This window comes from Stigmatopora nigra, chromosome 17 (genome assembly GCF_051989575.1).
Source record: "Stigmatopora nigra isolate UIUO_SnigA chromosome 17, RoL_Snig_1.1, whole genome shotgun sequence".
Classification (NCBI taxonomy): domain Eukaryota; kingdom Metazoa; phylum Chordata; class Actinopteri; order Syngnathiformes; family Syngnathidae; genus Stigmatopora; species Stigmatopora nigra.
Genome location: NC_135524.1, coordinates 9,580,126 through 9,594,314, shown reverse-complemented (window position 1 = coordinate 9,594,314; position 14,189 = coordinate 9,580,126). Strand labels below are relative to the sequence as shown.

The window sequence follows — 14,189 nt, the reverse complement described above, 5'->3', positions numbered from 1 at the left end:
CACACATACACACAAAAAAACACATATACACATACACACACACACAGACACACACACACACACACACACACACACACACACACACACATATATATCATTATCGAAGTAGTAGATTAGCATGTTTCTTCAAGACTAATTGGCCATTATGGATGGTGTAAAACAGGGTTGCCCAACTTCGGTACTATCCAAGTCTGTTTTCCATGTCTCCCTCCAATGACACACCTGAATTGTTTGTCTCCTTGTGCCATGCGATTGACTAGCCACCAATTCAGGGTGTCCCCCACCTCTGGCCCAAAGCCAGCTGGGATAGGCTCTAGCACTCCCTTCAGCCCTAGTGAAGATAAAGCAGCTCAGAAAATGAGATTAGCTGAGACGATTACATGCAAAACTAACAGTGGTATTGAGGGGATAAAAATTGTTTACAGTCCAGGTAGTTTAAATTAATCACTATCAGAAAGAACCGGGAGGGTTAGTTTAGCTAGTTTAAGGAAAGTTGCAGTCATATGTAACATGAACTGTACTGTGCTGGGAGGCCGACAGTGCAACATTTGTGTCCTTATATTATTTGAAACTAGAATTACAATAAAGTTGATGATTTGAGATTTGGAGTACTTTTATTCATAGTTTTCTTTTCTGTACAACAATGTGTGTAGACAAGAGTGATGTACAACCAGTTGTACAATAGCAAGTAAAACAAACACAAAAAAATGAGGAAATCATAATATTTTTCATCCATCTTTTTCCCCCACTTCAAAATGGAAGAGGGTGCCTAATGGACCACAACAAAAAGGCTCAAACATGACAGAAATATATGTGATATATATATACAGTGGAGCAAATAGGTATTTAGTCGACAACCAATTGCGCGAGTTCTGCAACTTGAAAAGATTAGTGAGACCTCCAATTGTCAACATAAGTAAACCTCAACCATGAGACAGAATGTGGAAAAAAAACAACAACTGGAATCACATTAATTGATTTTTTAATTATTTATTTGCAAATAATGGTGGAGAATTAGTATTTGGTCACCCACAAAGAAGTGAGATTTCTGGCTGTCAAAAAAGGTCTAACTTCTTCTAACGAGGTCTTCACTAGTTACCTGTATTAATAGCATCTGTTTTAACTCATTATCGGTATAAAAGACACCTGTCCACAACCTCAGTCTCACACTCCAAACTCCACTGGGGCCAAGTCTAAAATGCTGTTGAAGGACACCGGAGACAAAATTGCAGACCTGCACTAGGCTGGGTAGGCTGAATCTGCAATAGGTAAAACACTTGGTGTAAAGATATCAACTGTGGGAGAAATTATACTGCTGATAATCTCCCTCGATCTGAGGCTCAAATGCAAGATCTCATCCCGTGGCGTCAAAATGACAACAAGAAGGGTGGGCAAAAATCCCAGAACCACACGGTGGAACCTAGTGAATGACTGTTAGGTTCATCAATAATTAAACTTTAATATAATTATAAAACAATACGGGGGACATCTGATTTAATTATATATATTTTGATAAATTTGGCATCTCTGGTGATAATTTTTGAAGGAGGTTTCATTCTGACATCGCCTCGTCATAAATGAAAATCTGGCGAGCAGCAATTTCTCCTGCCCATTTAAGGCCACAAATCAAAACAATTACAAGGTTATTGATTAATCCAATATGCGTAAGCAAAAACAACAGCTGTAACAATCATCACATATCAGGTATTCAATAATAACCATTAAGGTTGAAACTCCAAAACAACTCCATTGGAATTTAAACGAACATGCCACCATTCGGCAAAACAATTCCATAGTCAATCGAAAAGAGTGTCACGATTTACGACAATATGCGAGTAATCACGTAGGTTGTTGGATAGCAATCACGCAGCATCAGCAATTTCGTAAGCGTCCTTCCAGGTCTGCATTCCAATCAAGTCCTTGGAACGAGGACTCGGTGACATGTTACGATCCCGAGCTCGTCCCAGACAAATTGAAGAAGCTCTTATGCAAAAACGATTAAATGCACACATATACATAAAATAGTATCACAGAATAACTCCAACAATGACCCACAGCCAGCAATGCCTACGCTGTCACACACATGGAACTAGCTGTTACAATACGCAGCAGAAGGAGCAACACCTCGGTACCGCCGGAGGTCTGGAGCTGGACAAAAGTGCTGGGAGAAGAGGCAACGCTTCTGACCAACCATTCCATCGTGGGATGGGATGGAAGAGCTGTCGGACCCTACCAGCAACGGAGTCGAGGTATTCTGCCCTGCTGCTGTTTTCTTCAGCTTCAGACTACCGAGTAACTGTGCGGATAAGCTTGCAAGAGCGACTCTTCATATTCTCCACCTCGGTCACTGTCTGCAGAAGTTCCCCATCTCGTGGAAGACTTCCTGTGTGTGGTTCCACTTTTTGTCCAACTTTAGAAGGTCTTTTTGAGTCCGATTCAGTTACCGCAACCAAAATGGCGCTGTTTAAGCGGCAGCCGGCGGCCACGGTAGCTCTGTCCACTCTTGTTAGTTGTGTTTTGCTGCTTTATGTTTTAATGATTTGATGATTACATTTACTTTGATTTGCTTTGTACTTTGTGCTTTTGCTTTGCTGTTCTGTGGGGTTCCAGTTTTTGTCCAACTTTACAACAACTTTTTGAGTCCGATTCAGTTACCGCAACCAAAATGGCACTGTTTAAGCGGCAGCCGGCGGCCACGGTAGCTTTGTCCACTCTTGGTCGTTTTGTGTTTTGCTGCTTTTATGTTTTAATGATTTGATGATCCCATTTACTTTGATTTGCTTTGTACTTTGTGCTTTTGCTTTGCTGTTCTGTCTAATCACCCTATTGCTACTGCCACAATGTAATTTCCCGAATACGGGATGAATAAAGTTATCCAATCCAATCCAATCCAATCCTGGCCCGTCTGCTAGAGTGCATTTGGATGATTCAGAAGAGGACTGGGAGAATGTGTTATGGTCAGATGAAATCAAAATAGAACTTTTTGGTAGAAACACAGGTTCTCATGTTTGGAGAATACTGAATTGCATCCGAAGAAAACCATACCCACTGTGAAGTATGGGGGTTGGAAACATCGTGCTTTGGGGCTGTTTTTCTGCAGAGGGACCAGGGCGACAGATTTGTACAAAGGAAAGAATGAATGGGGCCATGTATCGAGAGATCTTGAGTGAAAATCTCCTTCCATCAACAAGGACATTAAAGATGAGACGTGACTGGGTCTTTCGGCATGACAATGATCCCAAACACACAGGCAACAAACGAGTGGCTTTGTAATAAGCATTTCAAGATCCTGGAGTGGCCTAGCCAGTCTCCAGATGTCAACCCCATAGAAAATCTGTGGAGGCAGTTGAAAGTTTCATCACTGCTCCAGAGGAGATCTGCATAGAGAAATGGGCCGAAATACCAGCAACAGTATGTGAAAAACTTGTGAATAGTAACAGAAAACCTTATTGCCCCATTATTGCCAACAAGGGTACATAAAGTATTCAGATGAACTTTTTGGTATTGACCAAATACTTAATTTTCCACCTCAATTTGCAAATACATTCTTTATAAATTAAACAATGTGATTTTCTGGGTTTTCCCCCACATTCTGTCTCTCATGGTTGAGGTTTACCCATGTTGACAATCACAGGCTCCTCTAATCTTTTCAAGTAGGATAACTTGCATAAATGATGGTTGACCAAATACTTATTTGCCCCACTGTGTGTGTGTGTGTGTGTATGTGCGTATGTGTGTATATGTGTGTATGTATGTGTATAAATACTAGACCACTATCAGTGGATTTATTGGAGTTTGTTTTTTAATTTTTTTTAAAAAGACCAAATTTTGTCAAAATCGCAAGATTATCAATAATTGTTTGTAGTCTCCCAAAATCTGATGTAAATACAGTGCTAAGAAAGACACCATTTTGTGCGCATGTGACATTCAGCTGATTGTAGCCCTTGAACAGACCAATTATAAGCTTTAGGATCGGATTGAACGCCAAAAGTGAGGAACTATAGGGACATCTCGTCATTTTAGGGAAGAATGAACAAGTTCCATCCAGTAAAAATATCAACAGGAACATTCTCTTTCTCAGTCGATCTCATTTCCTTATTCAGGAGTATGTCGATGTAATATTTTATTTCTCTACTACGTATATTGGGGATGCTCCAACAGTTAATGGAGGACATTTTTGTTTAAAACATTAAAAATCTGTAAACATTTTAAAAATGAGAATTACTTCAGCGTATTCATTCCCTCTTTTTGATGGATATTATAACAATGTGTTTCATCTTGAAAGGTAAAAAATTACTGCTACTTGATCAAATAGGGCAAACACGGGAGTCACTTAGACAAAAGAGGGACAATTTTAGCAACATGAGGCACCAATGTTACATTGTTTTAGCTGCCTATTTCACAGGATTTGTAGGCGTTAACACCTAAACAAGTTTGCAAACTGTTTGCGTGTTTTAACATTTGCGTGAACAGACACAAATGCTGTATGTTTGATCAGCTTGGCTCTCGCTGAATTTAGTAAATCCACAGTGCAAAATGCATTTGGACGTTTAACACCTGTTGTCCACAACATTAATTAATTAAATCAAGTACAGTAATCCCTCGATTATCGCAAAATTCACTACTTTGCGATTTTTTCTGCAATTATTATTATTATTTTTTTAAATTCAGTGCCGAGTCCTAGTAGCAAGATTGGCTTCTGCTTATGAGTTTCAGCGTTGATTTTTGTGAAAATAAAAAAAAAATATATTTTTAACAGGGGTGACCCTACTTCGAGATTTTTTGACTATCGTGGCCATGTCTGGTCTACATTAACCGCGATATTTGAGGGATTACTGAACATCTTTTGTAGAACTTGTATGCCAGAGCAAACTTTTGATTGAGGACTAGTGGATGGGCTATGACCTAATGACTGTTGACGACCAATCCAGTATTAGTGTTAAAGTTGAGCATTACCGGCAGAAATGTATTGGACCTTTGTCACTGCCAATAGCAGACAATTACTTCAACACGATAACTGATAATATAAAACTCATTCTCAAATAAGATGAGTTCAGCGCAAAGTGTGCAAATGGCCACTTCCCACGTAAACAACAACCATGGATATGGGCCGCGTGAAATGCTGACCTTTTTGTGTAACAGACTTGCAAAGTCATGGAAAAAAAACTTGAAAGTTGAGGTGAACTTTTTAAAGTAGTTTTCGGTTAAGGAAAGGACCCGAAAGAAAAGCTATGTATGTCAAAGCCTAGTGTTTGTTGCCACATGTGCGTGTCATGTACTATAAGCACCCTTTTCTTGATCCTGGCATTTATGTGGTAGTTTTTGTATGGTTGAACAAAGTTGAAATGATAAACTGTTCTTGGATAAGTCTCTGGCATATTTACCATTTCAACGTAGGCAATCATAAAAATGACTTTGTTTGATTTGTGTTAAGGTGTTGGTCCCTTGTGTTCTGATCAGTTTGAAGACCTCATGAAACATCCCACTGCTGCTCAGTAAATGGGAAAAGTCCAATGGCCCCTTTGGACACAAGCACTTTGGGTGAGGCGGCCACGCGTCAGCCCAGTTCATCACGCTCGCTTGGTTCTTGGGGCAGTTCCCAAAAGTTCATACGCAGAGACGTTGGGTCGCAACTGTGACACCAGCGCGCTTCAAGACTTCTGCTCGGCGGGCACAGAGGGCGTGGCTACGCTTTCCGGTTTGACGATCTGATATGTGATCAAGTACTCGGGGTAAGCCTGGTGATGACACGCAAATGGCGAGGACAATGATTACAGAGGATTTCAGATAAAATGAATATATATACATTTATACAGTCGTACCTCTACTTAAGAATGCCGCTAGGTACGAAAATATCAGGTTACGAATCCATTTGATATGCAAATAACCGTCCCAACATACGGAAACAAGATCCATATTACAAAATCTCCCTAAACGTAATTGCATTTCCTATATCTGTTATTTTATTTGGAAAGTATTGTGGCATCATTATTGCATCCTGATTTAATTCCGCTTGGCGCCTCCCAGAACAACAACTCTTTTGACTGCCATTTGTCATCACAGTGTTCTTCATTTAAAATTATTGGTGGGAATCAGATGAATAAGCGGTCCTGTTATTCATTGAAAATCAGAATAGAAGATTGCTTGGCAATACAATTGGCCGTAACCCACCTATTAGCATCGCTATGCTATTGAGGTAAACGGGGTGACTCCTCGGCATGGCCTCTCTGGACTGGACAGCGAGATGGAGAGAATTTTACCGCTTTGGATTTCTCTTTACTGCAAAGTTGTTTTGAATTCATATTTTGAAGGTGTTTAGATGTGTTTATAAGTTAACGCTAGCTTCTTCCTTACTGTACTGCACTACTGCACGGATAGAACAAGTTTGTGCATGCTTTTTATTTATTTCATTACATTTATATATTATTTTCTTTTATTTTTGTCTGTTTCTCACATCTTTCTTAGAAAAGTGGTACACTTTGATCATTTTTCATGGATTTAGTTGTTAGTATTTTGAGGAGTGTGGGTCAAAATGCAGAATTTACATAGCACAAGTACAAGTACTCCTCTGCTTCCAAAAAAATTCAAGTTACGAAAAAAGTTCTGGAACCAATTAATTTTGTAAGTAGAGGTACAACTGCATATGGTTTTTGGTTTCATTGGGCATACCTTTTCATATTAAAGGCATGTTTTTATTGAATAACTTTGTGAAGGTGTCAGTCAAAATGCCCATTTCTAACAATTACTATGAACTCAATATGAAAAGCATTGCCGAATGAGCAAATACAAACGTCCACACCTGCTCTCCTCTATAGATGACGTACTCAGCGTAGGCCAGTCCGTTGACACTCGGCCGGCCTATGACTGAATGATGCCCCGGGGGTGCATGGGCCATCTTCATTGCACTAAACTGAAGAAATGACTTACCTAACGACACTCTGCAGAACAACATCTGCCTGAAAGAAACATATAGCCCATGCTCACGTTAGCACACCGAATTTCCCGTGTCGGGGGAAGGTAGGAAGAGCATTTACCTGTGACACACATAGCAGGAGCGATCTTTGTGGGCGGGACAACCTGTACCTCCGCCTATCCCATACACATACTGGTTACTTTTGGAAGAGTTCTCCGCAAAGTAGATGCCGGCACCGAACATGCCGCCGATGTAAGCGTGGCGCTCATCAAAGCCTTTGTGAATGATGGCATTGATGAATGGAGAACCTGGCACCAAAGTGAGAGAGAATAGAGCAAAAGATAGAGAACATTAGCAGAGTTGAACAAGGTGATGACACACTCCTTGCTATTTGAGAAATCTACACTATACCGACAGTTGTACAAGTGGTCTCAAACCGGTCCTCAAAGGGCCGTAGTGGGTGCAGGTTTTCATTCCAACTCAACAAGGATACGTTTTGCAAGTGCAATCAGTTAATTAGAGTCAGGTGCTAGTTATTTTAAAGACACCAGATTGGTCAAAATGTCGGCACTGGATCGGTTGGAACAAAAACCAGGACCCACTTTGGCCCTATGTAGAACCGGTTTGAGACCACTGTAGTAGAATAATGGTGAAATATTATGTAAGAATGTGGGAAAAGCAAATTGGCAAGGATTAATGATTTGACTCAATCTCCTTTCTTAATGTCACAAATTGTATGTCTAGAACGCCTGACTGACGCGAAGAAAAGCAAGGCCACAGATTTTAAATCAGCTAGAGCTGGAGTCACCAACTCCAGTCTTCTAAGGCACCTAATCCGTCTGTATTTAATTCAGGTGTGTTGGAGAAAGGGAGATATGAAAACACATTGAATATAGGACGTTGAGGACTTGGTGACGCCTGAGATAAAGTCAATTTATGTACTGTGCCGCTAGTTTCCTGTTGACGACATTCCTGAGGCCATTTACGATAAGACAAATGATATTTATATGTCGTTGTTGTCATAAAAACCCCTTCGGTAACCACCACAGAAAAATGGTTTCAAACTAAAAAAAATGGTAACTAGTTTGACAGATTGAAAGAAGGCTATCCAGAGCATGCTAAATGAAAGTGCTACACTACCCTACAAATTTATTAGGGGCTATGGGGATATTATTTGCAAAGATGGCTCCTTTCAATAATTGGTACCATTACAAAAGGATAAGTTAAGGCTATCAAATAGTGGTTTGGTGGATTTAATAAGAATGGACATCCATATTGTGTTACAACAAAGCTGGTATGCTAAAACAGGCAAGTGGATATATTTTTTTCATCTTCTTAGTAATTCTACTGTTCTGTATTTTAAAGTTAAGAGCTTCCCGATTGGCTGTGAACAGTTTTATGGACAGCTCCTTGAATGACGAGGATCCAGCAAATTTTTGATCAATCAAATCTCTCTCCGTAACATCTTTTTAAGTAAATATTCCATGTTAAAATAATATGTACACCGATATGTATTTTTTATTGAAACTTGAGAGGTGCAGATTATACTCCCTAGCAAAAAGTATGGAATCACCAGTCTGTGTGATTACATTTTTATTTTTACCAATGTTTGGTCTATAAAAGTAAAATTTAATACCCACCACAATGATTTTAATCATTTTCTTTCAGTGATTCTGAATGCCACGAAGTTGCACTTTCGACATGATTATTTCATTTTTGCGATCTGAGTTTGTTAGGGTTAGAATAAAAGGAGTGAGGGCTTGCCAAAGACGGGTGAATCCATACTATTTGCCAGGTGTGGAAATCTGATGCACCATATTGCATTGAATTGAATTTAAACATGAGAAAAAAAAGCTTGTCACTGAGTGTCAGTCATATTACACAAACTTCTCTTTCAGAAGGTGTAGCAATTTGCTTTGAAATTGGCTTGGAACTAAACTACTGTCCTTGAGTATTAAGTGTGAAGAAGAACCTGATGGAGTGCTTGTCTGGTTACTAGTGAAAGAACTGCACATTTCAGGTGTGAATAAAAGGGTGTCAGAAAGCTCATAGTTCCCTTACCATGAAAAAGCATGCGTTCGTTGTGATGATTGTGATTTTCATCGACGATCTCCTTCTGCCTATGTGAGTAGCGCTCACGTAACTTCTTGTTGACCACCTTCTGAATCTACACACACAAATGAATCATCCAAAAACGGAACATTACGTGTCTTTGACTTAAGGGACAGTACTCTAAAGTTGCATTGTTGTCAGCTAATGAGGTCCCTTAAGTCCGTGTTTATCAGTCGTCACCTTTATGATGTTGTATTGGCTAAAGACGCCGCCAGCATTACCGCCGTCACGGTGTTCCCTGATCGTGCTCTGCAGCTGAGGACAAAATGAAAAAAAAAGAAAAATGTTTTTATCAAGACAAAATGAGAAGAAAAGAAAAATGCTTTTATCATATTAAGAAAGACATGGAACCAAAGAAAAAACACGTAAATGAGATGCTGAAGCTTTTGTATTCATTTGAAAAAAATAAAATATTTGCATTTCTAGCTCATTATTTCTTTTCAAAAGCCTCATTCCTGGCATTAGATAATGCTGGTATTCATGAATAGTTATTTTCTAATATAAATGTTTCAAAAACGTTACATTTTACTACATTAGTGAAAGCAAATTAGCATAAGGTACAACCACATTCATTAAGAGAAAAACGAACACTAAACACATTGTAGATAAAAACAGAATGCAATAATCTGGAAGTTTCCATATTTTCATCAGATTGAAACATACATAAAAAGTTCAAAGTTTTAACTTGAAATAAAAGTATAATTTTAAAGAAAAGATATATTGACAAATATATGTGGACAATCATTGCATTCTGTTATATTCCCAAATTGTACAGTTTTACATCATAAGCAAATGGCTTCAATGTAACTAACTGCAACCCAGTTCTCAAATAAAGGCATGCTTCAAGAGTTTATATTATCTGCCGGCCAAGTCATTAACCACAGTTTAAATGACAAGTAGAAGAGTTTGCAGTCGTAACAACACTACCATATTAGCTATTAGTGAGCCGAGTTTAATACTACTATTACTCTTTCCTACATACAAAAATAAGATACCCAGTAGCACTACGGTACCCCTTAATGGTGATTCTTGGCACTATGAGAAACTGCTAATTTAATCAGAGACAAATGATCTTTTGCAAACGGCCATTAATACGTCTTAGCATACTCCACAATTCCCCATTGTCTCGACAATAATTTCCAAGGTTACTGTAAGTGTTACTTCACTGCCCACAGTGAATTAGTCATAAAACTTAACAGAAAGGCAGCCCGGCGACTTAGTGGTTAGCGCGTCGGCTTCACACTTCTGGGGTCGTGGGTTCGAGTCCAGGTCAGTCAACCTGTGTGGAATTTACATGTTCGCTGCGTGGGTTTTCTCCAGTTTCCTCCCACATTCCAAAAACATGCATGCTGGGCTAGTTGGACACTAAATTTCTCTTGGGTATAAATGTGAGCATGAATGGGTGCCTGTCTCCTCGTGCCCTGCCAATGGCAAGTCACCATTTCAGTGTCTAGCGCCTCATGCCCAAAGCCAGCTGGGATAAGCACCAGCACTCCATTGTGAGGACCAAGCGGTTCAGAAAATGAATGAAAGAACTTAAAAGAAGCCCCAGAAAGAATCAACAAGTGGCGGACATCTAAAATGGTTTCATGACGCACTTCCTACAGAGCCCACCCAACCGTGGAGTTTGTGCCAAATATCAGAAATGCAAGAACTGGCTGCGCATGACAAAGACTATAAATTACTAGACTGTCACTTGCCAGGTAAATATTAAAGCTTCATCTGCATTTATATGACTACATGCTTACTTCTTCCTCCACAGACTGGAACTCCTTGTCATCTGGGGCCAGATCAATCAGCACGGTGCCCTGGCTGGAGCAGTGGAATGCCAGGTAAGGATTGGCACCTGCAAACACAGAATGGGGCGTATTGTGCTATATGAATCTTACATACGGTACACTTATTTGATGTAAATGCAACTAAGATTTGTCTTTGGTTTTCCATCCCAGATTTAAGTGCAATAAGTTTGCAGCCAACTCTTGACCCTAAACATAATGCACACACAATAGGTGTATAATCAGTCAATTATTTTTGTTTAGACCCCTACTAAGGAAGAGGAATTTGTTTATGACATCCCTATACAGTGTTCCCTCGCTACTTCGCGCTTCAGCTATCGCGGACTCAGAGCTTCGCAGATTTTTTTCAGGAAAAAAAAATTAAAGATATTAAGTTAAAATTATAAATTACATTATTTTACAAGAGGTGGAAACAAAATATTCAATAAGAATTAGTAATTGCATCAAAAAAAGGCCAAAGAAATGGTCAATAACATGTTGAGAATTCAGGAATCGCATTGATGACGTCATGGCTGTTCTAGGCGCATCTTCACCGCCCAAAAAAAAACAATGCTCACAACTCCCAATAACGATGTTTCTTACGTGCAAAAAAACTGCAGAAGATCCTCCATCTGGACTACTATGATGTTTTTACTTGGTGGTGGTTTTGTGCACGTGTTATACGTTTCTTTAAGCATTTTTGAAGGGGCCCGCCTACTTCGCGGATACGCAGCTGACGCGGGGAGGTCCGGTCCCTATTAACCGCGATAAGCCAGGGAACACTGTATACCAACATGACTATAAATGGTATCATCTGCTTACCCAAGTGCTCTAAGTACAATAAGGTTGTTGGTGATATTTGGTGCATTTTTACTTTAAAAGAAAAACAAGTGACCTGCAGTACGCATGATTTTGTGATACATAAATTCATTTGTTTAGGTCTGTCATATATTCTAGGCACAGCTTTCTATAATCTCATTATCACTGTTTGTTTGCTATATTATTATTATTCTTTATTTTTACATCACTCGAAACCATAGTCTGGGGAACACAGATATCAACTTTTGGGTACATAAGGTCGGTGTTAAATATTAGATTTTGGAATAATTTTGCGAGATGAGAAAAGAAAAAAACAGTTTCATCTGCTTAAGGATGATGGAAATGGTTGACGTATTCCTCTCGTATTGCCTAGCGAGCTCAGTAACACGTACCCCACTCATATTTTTCAATTATTTCGCGTTTCGTGTCCATTGTTAAATTAGAAGGTTTTCAGCTAATGGTGCACCTTGAGATTTTCTTCCAATGCAAAATACCACAGCTCAAAAAAGGTTGGGAAGCACTGCTCTCTTGGATGTGTAATTACACTACTACGGCAAATGGTTGTCACTAGGGGATGCCCACCCAACAATTTGAGAAGAATGGTCAAATGTATGCATTGTCCTACCTTGCTGACCTCCCAGCAGCCGCTCGATGCCCTTGATGAGTTTGTGTCTGTGCCCATAAGCATTGATCCCGATCTCCTTGAGCTCTTCGTGGCCCATATCTGCTAGCACGTCCAATGAGATCTGCTCATACAAAAGACAACCACTCCTGTAACTTTTCTTATTAAAACCTTATTTGCACAGGTACTGGATAAAGACAAATATAAACCAACTTAAATACAAAATCTATGGTATCTATCTCCTGAAATGAACAACTAGCAAATTATGATGATGGAGTCAGCTACAATATTAGCTCTGCATGTCTAATACAATGCAAGAATAAAATAGGTTGGTTTTCACATTTGTTTTGTTTCATATTTTGTTTCTGAAGATCTTTAACCCTGTTAAAATGTAATGCCATGAGCTACGATCCAAAAACAAGCCAAACATTTATTTGGCAAAAAAATAAAAAGGTTGGTGTAGGGCACGTGTCAAAACACAGTCTGTGAGCCAGATCTGCCTGCCATGATTTTGTGCGGCTTGCGAAAAAGAAATCATGTGCATGATTTAATGATTAATGAACGTTCCAAATAGTTGTCCTTTCCATCCCTAGTTGCTAAATTGCTGATTACTCCTGGTACCCCCGGTTGGGGGCCCACCAAAGAAAACTTTGTGAGCAAATGAGCTTTGCATTTTCATATTTCAGCCAGCCATAAAAAAGTATTTATACATTTCAAAAGCATATGAAACAAAGTAGTTGTCTACCTGTTCTCTTTGAAAAATGTCTCGGAGGTGTTCAAGTCCAAGACTCTTTAAAAATTGGTTAATGGTCATATCCAGTAGAGCTGGAAAAAAGGGCAAATGAGGGAGCAATAAGACAACCACATTTGAGAATGCCAAACCTGAAGATGTGTTATTTTTTTAACGAGTACATACTCTCCCCTTCCTTTCTTTCTGACCCAGATGCGCTCCCATCTGCTGTCCCACTGGCACCACCGACAACAATGTCGCTGAGTGGTGTAGCCAGATTATCAATACTGCTGGCGGCAGACAGGCAAGACGAAGGTGATGGCGAGGGAGAAATGACCACACCTGCCGTGGCACCTCCTGTAACCACACTGGCACTCACCTGGAGATGGAAATTACAAGACTTGGGGACATGGAACGCAAAATATATGTTTTTGCTTTGGGATTGAAACGCGATAATCCCCGATGATGCAAAGGTAACACTAACCACTGTGGCCTGTGGTTTCAGGCAGCTGGGCAAGGCGTCTGGTGGCATAGCATCTATCAGCAATGCTCGAATATCATCCGCCTGTTACAGACAAAGTCGATGGAAAAGAACAGTATGATGATTTTTTGAACTAGAGTCGTACCTCTACTTACAAAACTAATTTGTCCTTGGACGTTTTTCATAATTTGAAAATTTCGTAAGTAAGTGTACTTTATATGTAAATTCTCTAATTTGTTACACCGTGACCAGACGTTTCGTCGACGGACAATTGGTCAAAGGACACTTCGTCCCTGGACGTTTTGTCGAACGGACGCTTCGCCGCCGGACATTTCGTCGCCGGACAAATCGTGTCGCCGGACAAAACTCTCACGTGTGCTGTGTGTGTGTGTGAGAAATATGTGCTGCGTTGCATTTGTACGGTTTTTAATCGCTCAATAAAGGGAATTGAAATTAATTAGGGGAGCATTTAGCTAAGGTGGACAGGTATGCAAGAGACAATAAGGGACTTTAAAAGTTTCATACTGTTGCCAAGTCCAACGGCGTTTGTCCCTCCTGGTTCTTCATAGTGGGATCAGCTCCATGGGCCAAAAGCAGAGCGCAAAGCTGCGTTCGTCCCTTCTGCGCGGCCTCATGAAGCGGGGTAAATGCCCATTTGTCTGTGGCATTAACGGATGTGTTGTACTTGATGAGAAGGGCAGCTATGTCCACATGCTGGATGCAATGATAGACACGAA

General features: G+C 39.9%; 1 protein-coding gene across 1 annotated transcript in view; it reads right to left on the bottom strand.

Annotated features, from left to right (window-relative positions):
- Positions 1–595: 595 nt before the first annotated feature.
- The window catches only part of LOC144210339 (poly [ADP-ribose] polymerase tankyrase-1-like), a 46,913-nt gene continuing 33,319 nt past the window's right edge, over positions 596–14,189 (bottom strand). Inside the window, exons 19-29 of the mRNA XM_077736960.1 lie at positions 13,978–14,166; positions 13,456–13,536; positions 13,158–13,350; positions 12,987–13,066; positions 12,245–12,365; positions 10,774–10,871; positions 9,206–9,280; positions 8,975–9,080; positions 7,035–7,221; positions 6,800–6,956; positions 596–5,738 (exon numbers count right to left, since the gene is read on the bottom strand). Of these exons, the coding sequence (XP_077593086.1) occupies positions 5,652–5,738; positions 6,800–6,956; positions 7,035–7,221; positions 8,975–9,080; positions 9,206–9,280; positions 10,774–10,871; positions 12,245–12,365; positions 12,987–13,066; positions 13,158–13,350; positions 13,456–13,536; positions 13,978–14,166 (1,374 nt within the window). The 3' untranslated portion in view covers positions 596–5,651. The remainder of the gene's footprint in view (positions 5,739–6,799; positions 6,957–7,034; positions 7,222–8,974; positions 9,081–9,205; positions 9,281–10,773; positions 10,872–12,244; positions 12,366–12,986; positions 13,067–13,157; positions 13,351–13,455; positions 13,537–13,977; positions 14,167–14,189) is intronic.